We start from the raw sequence: 15,744 nt of genomic DNA on the forward strand, positions 1-15,744 counted from the left end.
TCTCCTGCTTCGGCCTCCTGAGTAGCTGGGATTACAGGCATGTGCCACCACATCCAGCTAATCTTTGTATTTTTAGTAGAGATGGGGTTTCACCATGTTGGCCAAGCTGGTATTGAATTTCTGACTTCAAGTGATCCACCTGTCTCAGCCTTCCAAAGTGCTGAGGGATTATACTTCCAAAGGGATTGCAGGCATGAGCCACCATGCCTGGCCTGGAGGAGTATTTTTAATGGATTTTAAATGCACATTTTACATACTAAGAATATTAACTTTTTGTCTTGTTATATTTTCCTTAGTCTATTGTTATTTATTTCTTATTTGCAGCAATTTTACATGTTTTTTGTTAAAAAAAATAAACTTCTTTTCAGCTGTCTTTTCCTTTGGTTTTAAGCTTTGAAATTTCTTCCTTATTCATAGAACAAGCAAGTACTAATCTATGTTTTCTTTTTATCTTTTTAAATTTTTCTTATATGTTTGTGAAAATATTGTTTTTAAAGAGACAGTCTCACTCTGTCACCCAGGCTGGAGTGGAGTGGTGCTATTACAGCTCACTATAACCTCCAACTTCTGGACTCAAGCGATCCTCTTGCCTCAGCCTCCTGAGTAGCCAGGACCACAGGTGTGTGCCAACATACTCATCTAATTTTTTAACAAAAATTTTTGCAGAGATGGTGTCTCACTGTGTTGCCAGGCTGGTTGAGCACTCCTGGCCTCAAGCAATCCTCTCGCCTTGGCCTCCAAAGCGCTGGGATTACAAGCATGAGCCACCCGCCTTGGTCATGGTTTGATTTTCAAAAATAAAAATAACATTAATCCAGTTATAATTTGTTTGGGTTATGGTATGAAATAAAGACTTACCATTTCCCCAAAATGGCTAATTGTTTATACAGCATTAAATAACAATAAAAACAAACATTTTGGCTGGGCGCGGTGGCTCAAGCCTGTAATCCCAGCACTTTGGGAGGCCGAGGCGGGTGGATCGCGAGGTCAAGAGATCGAGACCATCCTGGTCAACATGGTGAAACCCCGTCTCTACTAAAAATACAAAAAATTAGCTGGACGTGGTGGCGCGTGCCTGTAATCCCAGCTGCTCAGGAGGCTGAGGCAGGAGAATTGCCTGAACCCGGGAGTCGGAGGTTGCGGTGAGCCGAGATCGCGCCATTGCACTCCAGCCTGGGTAACAAGAGCGAAACTCCGTCTCAAAAAACAAACAAACAAACAAAAAAAAAAACAAAAAAAAAAACATTTTAAAAGTCTTTTTCCCATGCAGATTTGTGATGTCTCTTTAATGCATAAATTGTACACTTGTACCCTTAACATTAAAAGATTGAAATATTTGCAACTTTGAGGATTCTAATGACCCCAAAAGACCATAAATGTTAAAAATTGCAAAATAATTTAAAATTATACTTTATGCAAAGTTAATATAGAGTATTCCTGAGTGCTGATTTAAGTTAAAAAACGTGGGAACAGGCCCCCTAGCACCTACATTTCAATGAGATTTTATTTTCACTCATCAGAAAGTATTTAGTGGGGGAAATTTACATCCTGTAAGGAGAGCAAAGTAGTAGCAGGGGCTCCTCTTCAGCTGATTTCTTTCCTTCACAGGGATATTTTGTGAGGATCTAAAGTTTATTGCTAGGAAAGGACAGTTGTTTTACTTCTGCTGGCCTTGAGAGTGTTGGGAAGGACTGAGGGCACAGAAGTAAAGAGATAGCCTATCATTCACGTGACAGATAACCTATCAGACATTCACGTGACAGATAACCTATCAGACATTCATCAGATTCTCTTCAGGACTTGTGATGAGTAAGGGAATGAGGTCAAGCCTGCCTGATAGAGGAATTTTCCCATAGGTGCTTCCAGAGAATATTTGTGGAAATAGTCTCAACAATTCCATTGCTCCCTAAAGTCTGGAGTTGGGAGCTACGTTTCCATGTTTCCCTGTGGAGAAGCTTATTTTCTGCTCTCCTGTAGTTATCTATCTGCATGGTTTCTCTAGGGGTTGCGGTTTGCAAGGTTTGTTAACTTGTTTTTTGAAAAGCAGCAAACATTGTATGCATCAATCTCACAGTATTTCCTGGTTTTCCCTAGTTTGTATTTATTTTATTTCTTTGGTTAGTGTCCTTTTTTTTTTTTTGAGACGGAGTTTCGCTCTTGTTACCCAGGCTGGAGTACAATGGCGTGATCTTGGCTCACCGCAACCTCTGCCTCCTGGGTTCAGGCAATTCTCCTGCCTCAGCCTCCTGAGTAGCTGGGATTACAGGCACTTGCCACCATGCCCAGCTAATTTTTGTAATTTTAGTAGAGATGGGGTTTCACCATGTTGACCAGGATGGTCTCGATCTCTTAAAGTGCTGGGATTATCCATATTTTTATATTTAAAAGTAACTCATATTTAATTTACATAACATTAAAATTTCCAGCTTGTCTCTAAAACCAAGCATTTAAAAAGTCTTAAAAATATTTTCGGGCGGGGTGCAGTGGCTCACGCCTGTAATTCCAGCACTCTAGAAGGCCAAGACGGGTGGATCACGAGGTCAAGAGATTGAGACCATCCTGGCCAACATGGTTAAACCCTGTAATTTTTTTTTTTTTTTGAGACAGAGTTTCACTCTTGTTACCCAGGCTGGAGTGCAATGGCGCGATCCTCGGCTCACCGCAACTTCCGCCTCCTGGGTTCAGGCAATTCTCCTGCCTCAGCCTCCTGAGTAGCTGGGATTACAGGCACGTGCCACCATGCCCAGCTAATTTTTTGTATCTTTAGTAGAGACGGGGTTTCACCATGTTGACCAGGATGGTCTCGATCTCTTGACCTCGTGATCCACCCGCCTCGGCCTCCCAAAGTGCTGGGATTACAGGCGTGAGCCACCACGCCCGGCAAAAAATTATTTTTTTACTTACACATTATGTTATTGCTATATCATTTTTTATTTGTTTTTTTGAGATGGGGTTGTGATGTGTCGCCCAGGCTAGAGTGCAGTGGCATAGTCATAGCTCACTGTAACCTCAATCTCCTGGGCTCAAGTCATCCTCCTATAAATATTACGCCCGAATAGTATGTATTTATTTATTTTTGTAGAGATGATGTCTTCTCATGTTTCCCAGGCTGGTCTCAAACTCTCGGCCTCCAGCAATCCTGCCTCAGCCTCCCAAAGTACTGGGATTACAGGTGTGATCCACTGCACCCGGCCTGTTATTGCTATAGCTTTCCAATTTTTTGGTATTGATGTTTAAGAATGTGCGCAAAATCTGTGTCAGTGATTTACAGAGACCCTGTGATTAAGCAAATAACCAGTTTTTGTAAAATACATAAGCATGTCTATTTAACTCACTATAAATCTGTTAAACCTAGCCATTTGGATTTTGTAAAAATAAACCAAAGCAACTATACTATTAAAAATCCTCAATTTTGTTTGCACGCTACATCCTCATAATCTGGTGGTGGGATGATGTCTGCTGAGATGGCATCAGAATTCCCGGGTTTGAGCCTGGAGTGACGTGACCTAGAGCAAGTCTCTAATCTTGTGGGAGCTTAGCTTCTTTAACTGGGATAAAAGGCTGATGAGTTCTAAAACCTCTGAAAGCCTTTCCACCATTAATATTTTGTATTTTATTATTTTTACCTGGTATTTTTTTATTTTAGGTATTTTTTCATTTTGAAGCATACAATTCAGTATTTATGTTTTAATTATTTATTTGTACTAATCACTGTATAATAAGTATTTATTTAATACACACTGCAAAAACAAATGTTTGATCATTGTAACAGCCATGTTAGTTCAATAACATCATTCCCATATTTGGGATTAGGAGGCTGAGGCTCAGAAGACTGACTTGTCTAACTCTCCCTGAAGACACGGCTTTCCTGCAATATTACTGATAGAATTTAAAAAAAAAAACAACTCCTCTTCCCAAACTGCCTGAACCCAGCATCCAGAAGCAACACTGGCATTTAATCATTACCCACGGTTCAATCATCAGCCATGGGTGCCTCCAAACTGTGACTTCTGCTCCCACGCAAAAAAAGAAAAAAAAAAATGCCACCATGCCCAGCTAATTTTTGTATTTTTAGTAGAGTTGGGGTTTCACCATGTTGGCCAGGATGGTCTCTATCTTGTGACCTCATGATCTGCCTACCTCCGCCTCTCAAAGTACTGGGATTACACGCATGAGCCACTATCTGTAGTCCCACCTACTACGGAGGCTGAGGCAGGAGAATTGCTTGATCCAGGAGGCGAGGTTGCAGTGAGCTAAGACTGTGCCACTGCACTTAAGGCTGGCGACAGAGCAAGACTCCATCTCAAGAACAAAACAAAACACAAAAAATCATGCCAACTGATTGTAGATTTCTTTAGATTCAAGCCATCTGATTGTAACATTCTCTTTCTTCTTCTCTTTGCAGAACGCCTGCCTTCCCATTCTCCATGGAGTTAGCGATCTGCTGCATCTCAGGCAATCTCTTCAAGCCTGTGGCTCAGCACAGCATTACCCAAGGCTCTCCACCTCAGCTCCCGCAATCTGTGGCAGCTTCAACAGCCACGTGGACAGCACAACCGGCCCAGAGACATGGACAGATAGTGACGAGAATTACAAAGAGAAAGAAATGGGGGGTAAGAGTGATAGAGAGGGAGACGGGTCTGCTATTTATATATGGGGTGGTTTGAAAGACTACTCGGATAAAGCGGCATTTGATCTGAGAACTTAAGGATGAAGTGAGATAACAGGTCACTCAGACGCCTGGAAGAAGAACATTCCAGGGGAAACCAATCACATGCAGAGGCTCTGAGACAGGCTGAGGCTTGACAGGCTGGGAGAGAAGCAGTAAGGCCCATGCAGCTAGGGGTGGGTGAGGGAGGCAGGAAGAGAAAGGTCTGGGAGGCCAGGTGTGGTGGCTCACGCCTGTAATCCTAGGTGGGCGGAGGCTGAGGTGGGCGGATCACGAGGCTGGGAGTTCAAGACCAGCCTGACCAACATAGTGAAACCCTGTCTCTACTAAAAATAGAAAATTAGCCAGGTGTGGAGGTACGTGCCAGCTACTCATAATCCCAGATACTCAGGAGGCTGACGCAGGAGAATCACTTGAACCTGGGAGGTGCAGGTTGCCGTGAGCCAAGAGCATGTGCCATTGTACTCCACTGCAGCTTGGGTGACGGAGTGAAACTCTGTCTCCAAAAAAGAAAAGAAAAGGTCAGGGAAAGCAGGGAACACATCATGGCGGACGCTGTGGGAGATACAGCATCTCTTTGAAATAATACAAATAGCTCCCCAGGACGATGACCCGGCTTAAAGGAGTGTGTGCACGTGAATGGCACGTGAAAACCCATCTCCATGCTCAGTGGGCACAGTTTGCCCCTCAAGAGATTGATAAAAATGGAAAAAAAGAGAATAAATGTACATAGGTAGCACACAGTTGGTGACAGACGAATCCTTGATGGATGGGTGAGTACTAGGACACATTAATGAAGGTCCGCCGGCTGCTGCCCACCTGCCCGCACAACAGGATCCCACACTGTGACTCAGGAGCAGACCTGGTTCAGGCAGCCGCCTACATCAATTGGGGCAGGGGGAACAGACAGGGTGACAGATAGCAGGAGAAGTAGGTGCACACCTCCACAGCCACAGCTGAAGGTTTCAGTACAACTCTCAGAAACTTAGAAATCAAGTCGAATTCCATCAGTAAGAATATCAAAGGTATGCACAACAAAATTTACACACACATACATGCACACACAGAACCTACAACCAAAAAGAAAAAATAAACATTCTTTTAAAATTCACATAGAAGGGCCATGTGTGGTGGCTCATGCCTATAATCTCAGTACTTTGAGAGGTTAAGGTGGAAGGACTGCTTGAGACCAGGAGTTTGAGACCAGCCTGGGCAGCACAGCAAGACCCCATCTCTACTCAGAATTTAAAAAATAGGTCAGTTGGCCGGGCGCAGTGGCTTACACCTGTAATCCCAGCACTTTGGGAGGTCGAGGCAGACGGATCATAAGGTCAGGAGTTCAAGACCAGTCTGGTCAATGTGGTGAAACCCTGTCTCTACTAAAGATACAAAAAAAAAAAAAAAAAAATTAGCTGGGTATGGTGGCACATGCCTGTAATCCCAGGTACTTGGGAGGCTGAAGCAAGAGAATCACTTGTACCTGGGAGGTGGGGTGGAGGTTACAGTGAGCTGATATCACCCCATTGCACTCCATCCTGGGCAACAGGGTGAGACTCTGTCAAAAAAAAAAAAAAAAAAAAAAATAGGCCAGGCGTGGTGGCTCATGCTTGAAATTCCAACACTTGAGAGGCTGAAGTGGGAGGATCACTTGACCCCAGGCATTTGAGGCTGCAGTGAGCTTTGATTGCACCACTGCACTCCTGCCTGGGTGACAGAGAAAGAACCCGTCTTAAAAAGAAAAAATGTATAAAATATACATAGACATTTTGAAAAATTGACCCAGCTTAAGACACAACAAATTTCAAATTTCTGACCCACTATATAGTTAACTAGTAATAAACAATTAAAAGATAATTTTAAAAATCTCTTAAAATTATTTGGAGACTTTCAAATTAACTCCTAAAAAAAAAAAATATCTGGATTAAAGAGGAAAAGAAAAAAGACACCAGTGCCTGGGCAGTTTATAGGCCAATTCTCCGTAAGCTCCCAAACACGGTTAATCTCTGCCTTACGTAAATTTTTAGAAAAAAGAAAAAACCATACAATTTGTTCTAGGAATCCGGTAAAGTGAAAAGTATAAGAACACAGCACAAACAAAGAAAATCATAAATGCATCTTTTTTTTTTTTTTTTTTTTTTTTTGAGGCGGAGTTTCGCTCTCCTTACCCAGGCTGGAGTGCAATGGCGCGATCTCGGCTCACCGCAACCTCCGCCTCCTGGGTTCAGGCAATTCTCCTGCCTCAGCCTCCTGAGTAGCTGGGATTACAGGCATGCGCCACCATGCCCAGCTAATTTTTTGTATTTTTAGTAGAGACAGGGTTTCACCATGTTGACCAGGATGGTCTCGATCTCTTGACCTCGTGATCCACCCACCTCGGCCTCCCAAAGTGCTGGAATTACAGGCGTGAGCCACCGCGCCCGACACCTTTTTTTTTTTTTTTTTTTTTAAGACAGGGTCTAGCTCTGTTGCCCAGGCTGGAGTGCAGTGGCTTGATCTTGGCTCACTGCAGCCTCTGTCTCCTTGGTTCAAGTAATTCTCCTCTCTTAGCCTCCCAAGCAGCTGGGATTACAGGCGTGTACCACCACACCCAGCTAACTTTTGTATTTTTTAGTAGAAATGGGGTTTCACCATGTTGTCCAGGCTGGTCTCGAACTCCTGGCCTCAAGGGATCCATCCGCCTCAGCCTCCCAGAGTGTTGGTATTGCAGGCGTGAGCCATCGGTCCAGTTGGTACCTTACTCTTGAACATAGAAGCGATGTGTGTGCGTGGAGTGAGAAGAGGCAGAGAGCACGTGCGCTGAGTGGGTGCTGTGAGATACTTACATCTGCACCTAGCAACTCCAGGGGAGTGTTTCTTTTTTTTTTTTCTTTCTTTTTTTTTTTTAAATGTTTACTTTATGTACAAAGAACTATCATGGTTTTTCATGTCTTTTTCGTGTCTTGGATAATCCTTTGAAGATCATTTAGTCCAACTTAATGAAACCTATATCCTTCGCGTACTGACGGAAACACTGGCGGCACATATTGAGACCATATTTCCGGATCAAACCATGCCGGTTTGAACATACTCGACAAGAGCGAGAGCCCTGGCCGAATTTTCGCGGGTGGCTCCAGTACAGCTGCTGGTGACCCATCTTGCTCTCAGAAAGGCAACGAGGTAAAAGGAAGGAGCTCAGGGGAGTGTTTCTATGGGTATTATGTGGGCTTGAAAATTTTCGAAATAAAGAAATAATAAGACTCCCCTTTTAAACAAAAGCAATCCAAATCGTAGTGTCATGGGTTGATCTGTGTTCCCCAAAAAGACATTTTCAAGTTCTAACCTCAGGAACCTCAAAATGTGTCTTTATCTGGAAACAGGATGTTTGCAGATGCAATGAGCTCACACCGGGCAAGGGCGGGCCCTTGACTCAAGGCGACTGGTGTCCTTCTGAGATTAGGTTGGGGGGGACGGACACAGACACACATTTAACCAGAGAGGCGGAGCCACGGGTGACCCCTCTGCAGCCCGGACTGGCAGCCACAGCCAGAAGCTGAAGAGGTGGGGAAGGCGCCCCCTGCAGGTCTCAGAAGGAGTGACACCCTGCCCACACCTTGATTCTGGACTCTGGACTCCAAAACCGGGAAAAAAGGAATTTCTGTTGTTTTAAGCCAGTTGGTTTGTGATACGTCGTTGTAACAGTCCCAGGACACTAATACACATAAACACAGCAACTAAATGATACATCAGAATTATTCCCACGACAGTCAAAAGCAGAAAGGATGACTGCTACCGCCACTTCTAATCAACATTAGGGAGGTAGAAGGAAACTTATCATCAGCTGATGGAAGATGCAGGCGACTCTACCCATCAATCACTAACAACTAAATTTACTGAGGTTTCTATTTACATGATCAAATATACCAAAAGGTCTCATTCCTATATACCAGTAATAAAACAGGAAGGCCCCAAATCACAATTTTAAAAACAGCAACTAAAAAATCAAGATAAACAGAAATATCTTTGCACATAATATCTATAGAGCAAATGATAAAACACCAAAAGAATATAAGAGCAAAATAAACGTCCGTGGATGGGAGCATTTATCATAAAAAAGATGTAAATTCTTACCCATTGTAATCTATCATCTCTATACAATTCCAGAGAAAATCTCAACACATTTTTACTGGAACTTGATAAGACAATCCTAGCTAAGCCACTTACGGAGTATGAAGTGAAAAGATTTCTCCTACAAATCTTCTTATCAAGAAGATAAGAAGATATCAAAACTTCTTATCAAGCTGTACTAATCAAGAGACAGCCTGATTAGCCTAGAAATACAAAAATATAACCATAGAGTGGAAGAGATGTTGGAAACAGACCCAGGAATACACAGACATTTAATAAAATGATGGAAATAGCGTTGCAAGCAGTGAAGAAAGGGTGGACCATTCAATGAATGGTGTGGGGAAAACTGGCTATTCATTATGAAAAAATTATGTGACATTCTTAACTAACACCATTCCCAGAACAACCAATTCCAGCTAGACTCACAGTTTAATGTAAAAGGCAAATTTTTTGTACCATGTGGAAGAAACTAACGAGTATCATCATGATCTCAGGGCAAGGAAGAATTTCTTGAACAGGACACAAAAACCAAAAATCATAAATAAAAAATATTAATACATTTGGTTTTTTAAAATTAAGTTAAAGCTAGCTACTATTATAATAAGATTCCAAAATGATAATGGCTCAAATGCAATAGAAGTTTATTTCTACGCAATCAGCCATCCAAGGCAGGCGCTCCTGATTGCGGAAGCCCTCCACGTGGTCATTCAGGGATGCAGGCTGGCAGAGGCTCTTCAACCCATAGCCTCCAAAGTCACTTAGTCGTCTCTGCCTCAGCCAGCCAGCACAGGAAATAAGAGTGTGGAGGGGACAGACCGGCTTCACAAGAGCCTTGGTCAGGAAATGGTACATGTTACTTGCACTTACATCCCATGGCTAAAACTTAGTCACAAGGCTATTCCTATTGAAGAGAGGCTAGGAAGTTCAGTCTAGCTCTGTGCCCAGAAGAGGAAGTGAGCTTTTTGGTGAGCTTAAAGACTTAAAAATTTCTGGCCAGGTGAGGTGGCTCAAGCCTTTAATCCCTGCACTTTGGGAGGCTGAGGCAGGCAGACCACTTGAGGTCAGGAGTTCGAGACCAGCCTGACCAACATGGTGGAACCCCGTCTCTACTAAAAATACAAAATATTAGCCAGGTGTGGTGGTGGGTACCTGTAATCCTAGCTACTCAGGAGGCTGAGGCACAAGAATCACTTGAACCCAGGAGGCAGAGGTTGTAGCAAACCAAGATTGCGCCACTACACTCCAGCCTGGGCAACAGAGTGAGACCCTGTTTCAAAATAAATGAATAAATAAGTAAATAATAAATGAAATTCTGCTCAACATAAGACACCCCAGTGAAGAAGAAAAGATAGGCTGTAGCCTGAGGAATGATACGTGTTCATAACATAGAATTTCTGTTATAGGGACACGTTGAATCAATAACAAAAAGATAACGCATTAGAAAAATTGGCAAAGATATGAACAGAAAAATCCACAGAAAAATGATCTGTAAGCAATTCACCAAAAAATGAAAAAATTCGACAGCTGGTAATACCAAGAAAAGAAAAGACGGCGTATGTTTTGGCCAACTGTGGCGAACATTGAAAGGTGGGTCGTACTCAGCTCTGGCTGCAGAGAAAGGGCATTTCATCAATGTGATCAGACTGTTAATTGGTGCAAACTTTTCAAGGAAAATTTGGCATTATCTTTCAAAATTTAAAATAAAAATTCTCTTTTTCCCAGCCATTTCACTTTCAGGAATTTATCTCATAGACACAATCAATCACACATTTGCGCAAAGATCTATGTTCACCAGCTGTAACTGCTGCATTTTTGAGGTAAGAATAAAAAAGAAAAATCACCAATTCAGAGATGGCTAAACAAGTTATGACAATCAATTTGTAAAATCCATATAGGCTCGGAGCAGTGTCTCACACCTGTAATCCCAGAACTCTGGAAGGCCAAGGAGGTCGGATCATTCGAGGTCAGAAGTTCAAGACCACTTTGGCCAACATGGCGAAACCCTGTTTCTACAAAAGATACAAAAAAATTAGCTGGGTGCGGTGGCATCCACCTGTAATCCCAGCTACGGGGGAGGACTGAGGCAGGAGCCTGAGATCACACCACTGCACTCCAGCCTGGGCGACAGAGCGAGACTCTGTCTCAAAAGATAAAAAATAAAATCCATATGAAATATCACACAACACAGCAATTCAAAACTGAGGTAAGTCTTAAGTACTGTCATGGGAAAAGTTCCAAAAATTAAAAATGAAAGAGTAAGTCTCAGGACAATGCAGATAGTATGATTCCATGTATTTAAAAGTCCCAGGCTGGGCACGGTGGCTCATGCCCATAATCCCAGCACTTTGGGAGGCTGAGGTGGGCAGATCACTTGAGGCCAGGAGTTCGAGACCAGCCTGGCCAACATGGTGAAACTCCAACTCTTCTAAAAGTACAAAAATTAGCCGGGCGTAGTGGCAGGTGCCTGTAATCTTAGCTACCTGGGAGGCTGAGGCAGGAGAATTGCTTGAACCCAGGAGGCAGAGGTTGCAGATTGAGCCACTGCACTCCAGCCTGGTGACAGGGAAACTGTCTCAAAAAGAAAAAAAAAAAGGAAAATAAATAAAAATCCTTAACCCTGTGTATGTATATGATATATATTCATAAAAATGAGGGTCTGAAAAGACGCACTCCACATTGCGTTTGGTTTCTCTCGAATTTTGGACAATGAATATGTATTATCTTTGTAGTTAAATAAGAGAATATCTCCACTGGTCAGGCCAACATGGAGAAAAAGAATCCAATTTCACTTTTTTTTTTTTTTTTTGGCCTTTCATTCTGTAAGGAGATGTCTCCTGCTAAGGAGCAGGGCCGTTTTATCAGCTTGCAACGCAGCCTGAGGAATGACCTTACATATGATTCACCTTCTGTGGTTCCAGCTCAGTATTCTGTTAACATTCCCCTGGTGTGGCAGGAAGTGTGATCGGAGGAGGCATGGACCCTCCAGCAAGCTGCTCAGATGCTCCTAGTACTCAGCCGCCCAGCAGCATTGATAGCCAATGCCTCACAACGGAGTGCCTCCCCAGGATTGCCCTTGGTTAGCCATGACTACCATGTCCGAGGTCATATCTGTGGTGTTCATATCTAGTGACTGGTCCTTGCCTGGTCTCCTTACCTGGATCTGGATCCCTTTGAATGGCTCTCGGTGGCAGCCCTGGGAGTGTGCTGCTCAGATGTCACTTCACAAGAACTTGCTGCGGGGGACAGATCTGAGTGCTTCTCACTGCCAAAGCTTTGGGATCTACTGAAGCTCATGCCAAGGTCATGCCGTTCCCACGGCGCTGGCACCCAATGACAAAGCACAGTGTGTGGGTGGTGGTGGGAGGAACTAGACATGCGCCACCTGGTTCCAGTACAGGCCTCGCTAATGAGCAACCTTCGAACTGGGGCTCCCACCAGCCCACTGAGCCTTTCTGAGCCCCACACCCTGTCGGAAACTCTTCAAAGTAAGCCTCTTTCCTTCTCTCTCCTCCTCCACGTGTGTCAGACCAGAAGCGTCAGCTCACACTTTTTCTTCTGTTCTCCTATCCCTCGCCCCGTAAACTCTTTCCCTTGTCATTTCATTGTGGGGCCCCGGCTTCAGAGGACCCCATGGATGAGCCTGCAGCTCCCTCCTGCCCACCCTATCCCCAGTCTTGCTCTCCTCTCTCCTGTGGCTCTCAGTGGGTCCCCTGTGGTTGAAACTCCATCTCAGAGTTGGTACTGGGGAACTCAGCCTGTGAGAGGTGCTGACATTATGGTCCCTGCAAAAGAATATCTTCAATCCAAAATAGCAAACTGATATTTTAAAGCAGAATGCTCTCAGAGGCAGAAGAAGATTAAAGGCTCATTGGGCTGGAATAGATTTCCACTCTTCTGGTGAAGCAGACAGAGACACAGAAGGGCTCGCTGCGGAAGAGTGATGCTCAGAAGGGAAGATCTCTGGACCGTCACTGGCCCTTGTCCCCAGGAATGTTCCTACCTGAAGCATGAGAAGCTCCAATCAGTCTGGCTCGAATCAGCCCCTCTCTCTTTTTGTTTCTTATTATTTTAATCTTTCCCCGAAAAGTTTCCAGGTGATAGTCTAGTTTTTCTTTCAAATCATCTGGAAAAACATTCAACACATACCAATGTATAAACGGCAACTATAGAAATTAAAACAGTGTATCATCACTATGACTTATTCCTAAAATCCATGCTATTCCACAGAAGCTCTAACTTTAAAAGAATTTTTTGGGCCAGGCACGTGGCTCACGCCACCAACATTTTGGGAGGCCAAGGTGGGTAGATCACTTGAGGTCAGGAGTTTGAGACCAGCCTGGCCAACATGGAGAAACTCCGTCTCTACTAAAACCACAAAAATTAGCCAGGCATAGTGGTGGGTACCTGTAATCCCAGCTACTCGGGAGGCTCAGGCAGGAGAATTACTTGAACCTGGGAGGCAGAGGTTAAAGTGAGCTGATATTGTGCCACTGCACTCCAACCTGGGCAACAAGAGCAAAACTCTGCCCCTCCCCCCAAAAAGAAAGATAATTTTTATTCTATTTAAGGGAGAGAAAGGAAAGTGATTCACTATTAAAATCAACTATAAATATTTTTCTTTTTATTTTTTGTTGAGACAGGGCCTCACTCCATTGCCAAGGTTGGAGTGCAGTGGCATGATCATAGCTCACTGCAGCCTTGACCTCCTGGGATCAAGCAATCCTCTTGCCTCAACATCCTGAGTAGTTGGTACTACAGGTATGCACCACCACATCTGGCTAATTTTTAATTTTTTTGTAGAGATAGTATCTTGCTATATTGCCCAGACTGGTCTTGAACTCCTGGCCTCAAGGGGTCCTCTCACCTCGGTATCCCAAAGTTCTGGGATTACAGGTGTGAGCCACCATGCCTACCCCTGTAAATATTATTCTATGGTTCTAGTGGATACCTCTATTTTAGTAAATCACTATTAACATTTTAATAGAAAAATCCTGCATTATAGAGCTTTGGTGCAATCTGGCTTTGCTACTATCTGTGCTTCTAACTTTGAAGTAGTTTTTAGGAAAGTTCCTCAGCTGAGAGAAGGGATGAGCATCACGTTCCCGTTGGTATTCTAGTATGAGGAAGAAATAGATCATCCAGCACAAAGCCTGGGACCCAAAAGTCACTTAATAGTTGGAGGTTAATATGATGATGATAAAGGAGGCCGGGAGCAGGTGAGATGGATGCAGGTGCCTCAGAGGTTGAAATCTCCGAGTCCCAGGAATCCGGGGCCATGAGCAGGTTCAGCGGGAGCAGGTTGATGGTAACCCGGCAGACGGAGGGATCTCCTTCCTCGTTTTTAGAAAGAGGCAGGCATACAGGCTGCATGGCTATACTTGCAGGCCTGGGCAGCATCTCAGCTCAAAGGTCTCCAGACACCCCGCTCACATCCAGGATGCAGGTAGCGGCCGAAGGAGGGAGAAGCTGGATGCCATGAGCCAGGCTCTAGAGGAGATAAAGGCATTGAGGCAGCAGCAGTCACTGACTAGGAAGTGGAGGGCTTGGGTTTTTTAGAAGATGTCCATGTTGTTGGCTTGCAGTCTAGAGGGCCCAGGACTATGGAAACAGTGAATGGCATCAGGTCATGGACAGGCTGTTTCTGTAACTCAGTGGGGGCAGCTGCCTGGGCCTCTGGTCCTGCTCTCCAATGCTGAGCAGTCTATCAGCAGTACCTGTGGGTGTCAGCTGGCAAAGACAGGGTTTTGTTGAAGAAATTGCCCTTAAACCCATGATGAAGTCACTGTGAATTAAAGGCAGGAAGGAGTCAACCCTGAGCTCCATCAGAGGCTAGAACACCTGACTCCTGCATTTAAGGCTCCCCGTGGGTCAAAGGCTCAGATTGATGGGGAGAAGCAGAGGTGTCTGGTTGGGCAGCATACCCGCGTGTTGGCAGCAGCGACCCGCCCATCTCTTATGAAGGGGACCACGATGTATGGTGAGCGCATGAGAAGGTTGACACACATTATGGCCTGGATGTTTGTGTCCCCACTAAAATTCAAAGTATTCACAATATGATGGTATTTGTGGGTGGGGCCTTGCAGGGGCACAGTTGGGCCATAGAGCCAGATTGCTCTTTCCACAACATGAGGACATAGTGAAAAGACAGCTGGCCATCACCCAGGGAGAGGCCCTCTGTAAGAACTCGGCCCGCTGGCACCCTGATCTCGGACTTCCAACCAGGACTGTGAAAAATAAATGTTTGTTGTTTAAGCCATCCACTTTTTTTTTTTTTTTTTTTTTTTTTTGAGACGAAGTTTCGCTCTTGTTACCCAGGCTGGAGGGCAATGGCGCGATCTCGGCTCACCGCAACCTCCGCCTCCTGGGTTCAAGCAATTCTCCTGCCTCAGCCTCCTGAGTAGCTGGGATTACAGGCATGTGCCACCATGCCCAGCTAATTTTTGGTATTTTTTGTAGAGACGGGGTTTCACCATGTTGACTAGGATGGTCTCGATCTCCTGACCTCGTGATCCACCCGCCTCGGCCTCCCAAAGTGCTGGGATTACAGGCTTGAGCCACCGCGCCCGGTCTAAGCCATCCACTTTGTGGTATTTTGCTACAGCAGCCAAGCTAAGATACCAGACACATCTCTAAATTCATGGTTCTGAAAGGCTGGGTGAGGTATCCATCCTATGGTCATTCCTGGCTGGTGTCTCCGTGGCAGCATCCTTGTACTTCTGTGTGAGAAGTTAGAATTCCACAGTCTGTCAGGTTATCCCTCTCTGTCTCCTGCTGGTGGCTTTCCCAGTGACTTCTTGACCAGTAAGTTGCCAAACATGTTGTTCAGTCTTTTGAGCAGATGAGGCAGCGTGGGTAGCAGGGAAGCCAGGCCTTCACTCCACACTATTCCCATGCACAAGGTTAGAAATAAACAGTCTTGTGGCCTCAGAGATTGGTGACCCCCTTAGAAATGGTGTTATTTACGACAGGTG

At 44.5% G+C, this 15,744-nt stretch overlaps 2 protein-coding genes across 2 annotated transcripts in view; both read right to left on the bottom strand.

Moving 5' to 3' along the window:
* Positions 1-15,744, bottom strand: part of GALNTL5 (polypeptide N-acetylgalactosaminyltransferase like 5) — a 60,420-nt gene that overhangs the window by 18,855 nt on the left and 25,821 nt on the right. The window contains exon 5 of the mRNA XM_003929887.3: positions 12,774-12,896. Within this exon, the coding sequence (XP_003929936.2) occupies positions 12,774-12,896 (123 nt within the window). The remainder of the gene's footprint in view (positions 1-12,773; positions 12,897-15,744) is intronic.
* LOC141580162 (small ribosomal subunit protein uS14) lies at positions 7,520-7,835 on the bottom strand. The gene has a single exon (XM_074379891.1). It carries the CDS (start codon positions 7,800-7,802, stop codon positions 7,632-7,634), a length of 171 nt encoding a protein of 56 aa, XP_074235992.1. The 5' UTR covers positions 7,803-7,835; the 3' UTR covers positions 7,520-7,631.

The sequence above is a fragment of the Saimiri boliviensis genome, chromosome 10 (assembly GCF_048565385.1).
Source record: "Saimiri boliviensis isolate mSaiBol1 chromosome 10, mSaiBol1.pri, whole genome shotgun sequence".
NCBI lineage: Eukaryota > Metazoa > Chordata > Mammalia > Primates > Cebidae > Saimiri > Saimiri boliviensis.

Excerpts from the sequence above, each read along its gene's own strand:
- LOC141580162 (XM_074379891.1), bottom strand. The coding sequence starts at position 7,802 with ATGGGTCACCAGCAGCTGTACTGGAGCCACCCGCGAAAATTCGGCCAG.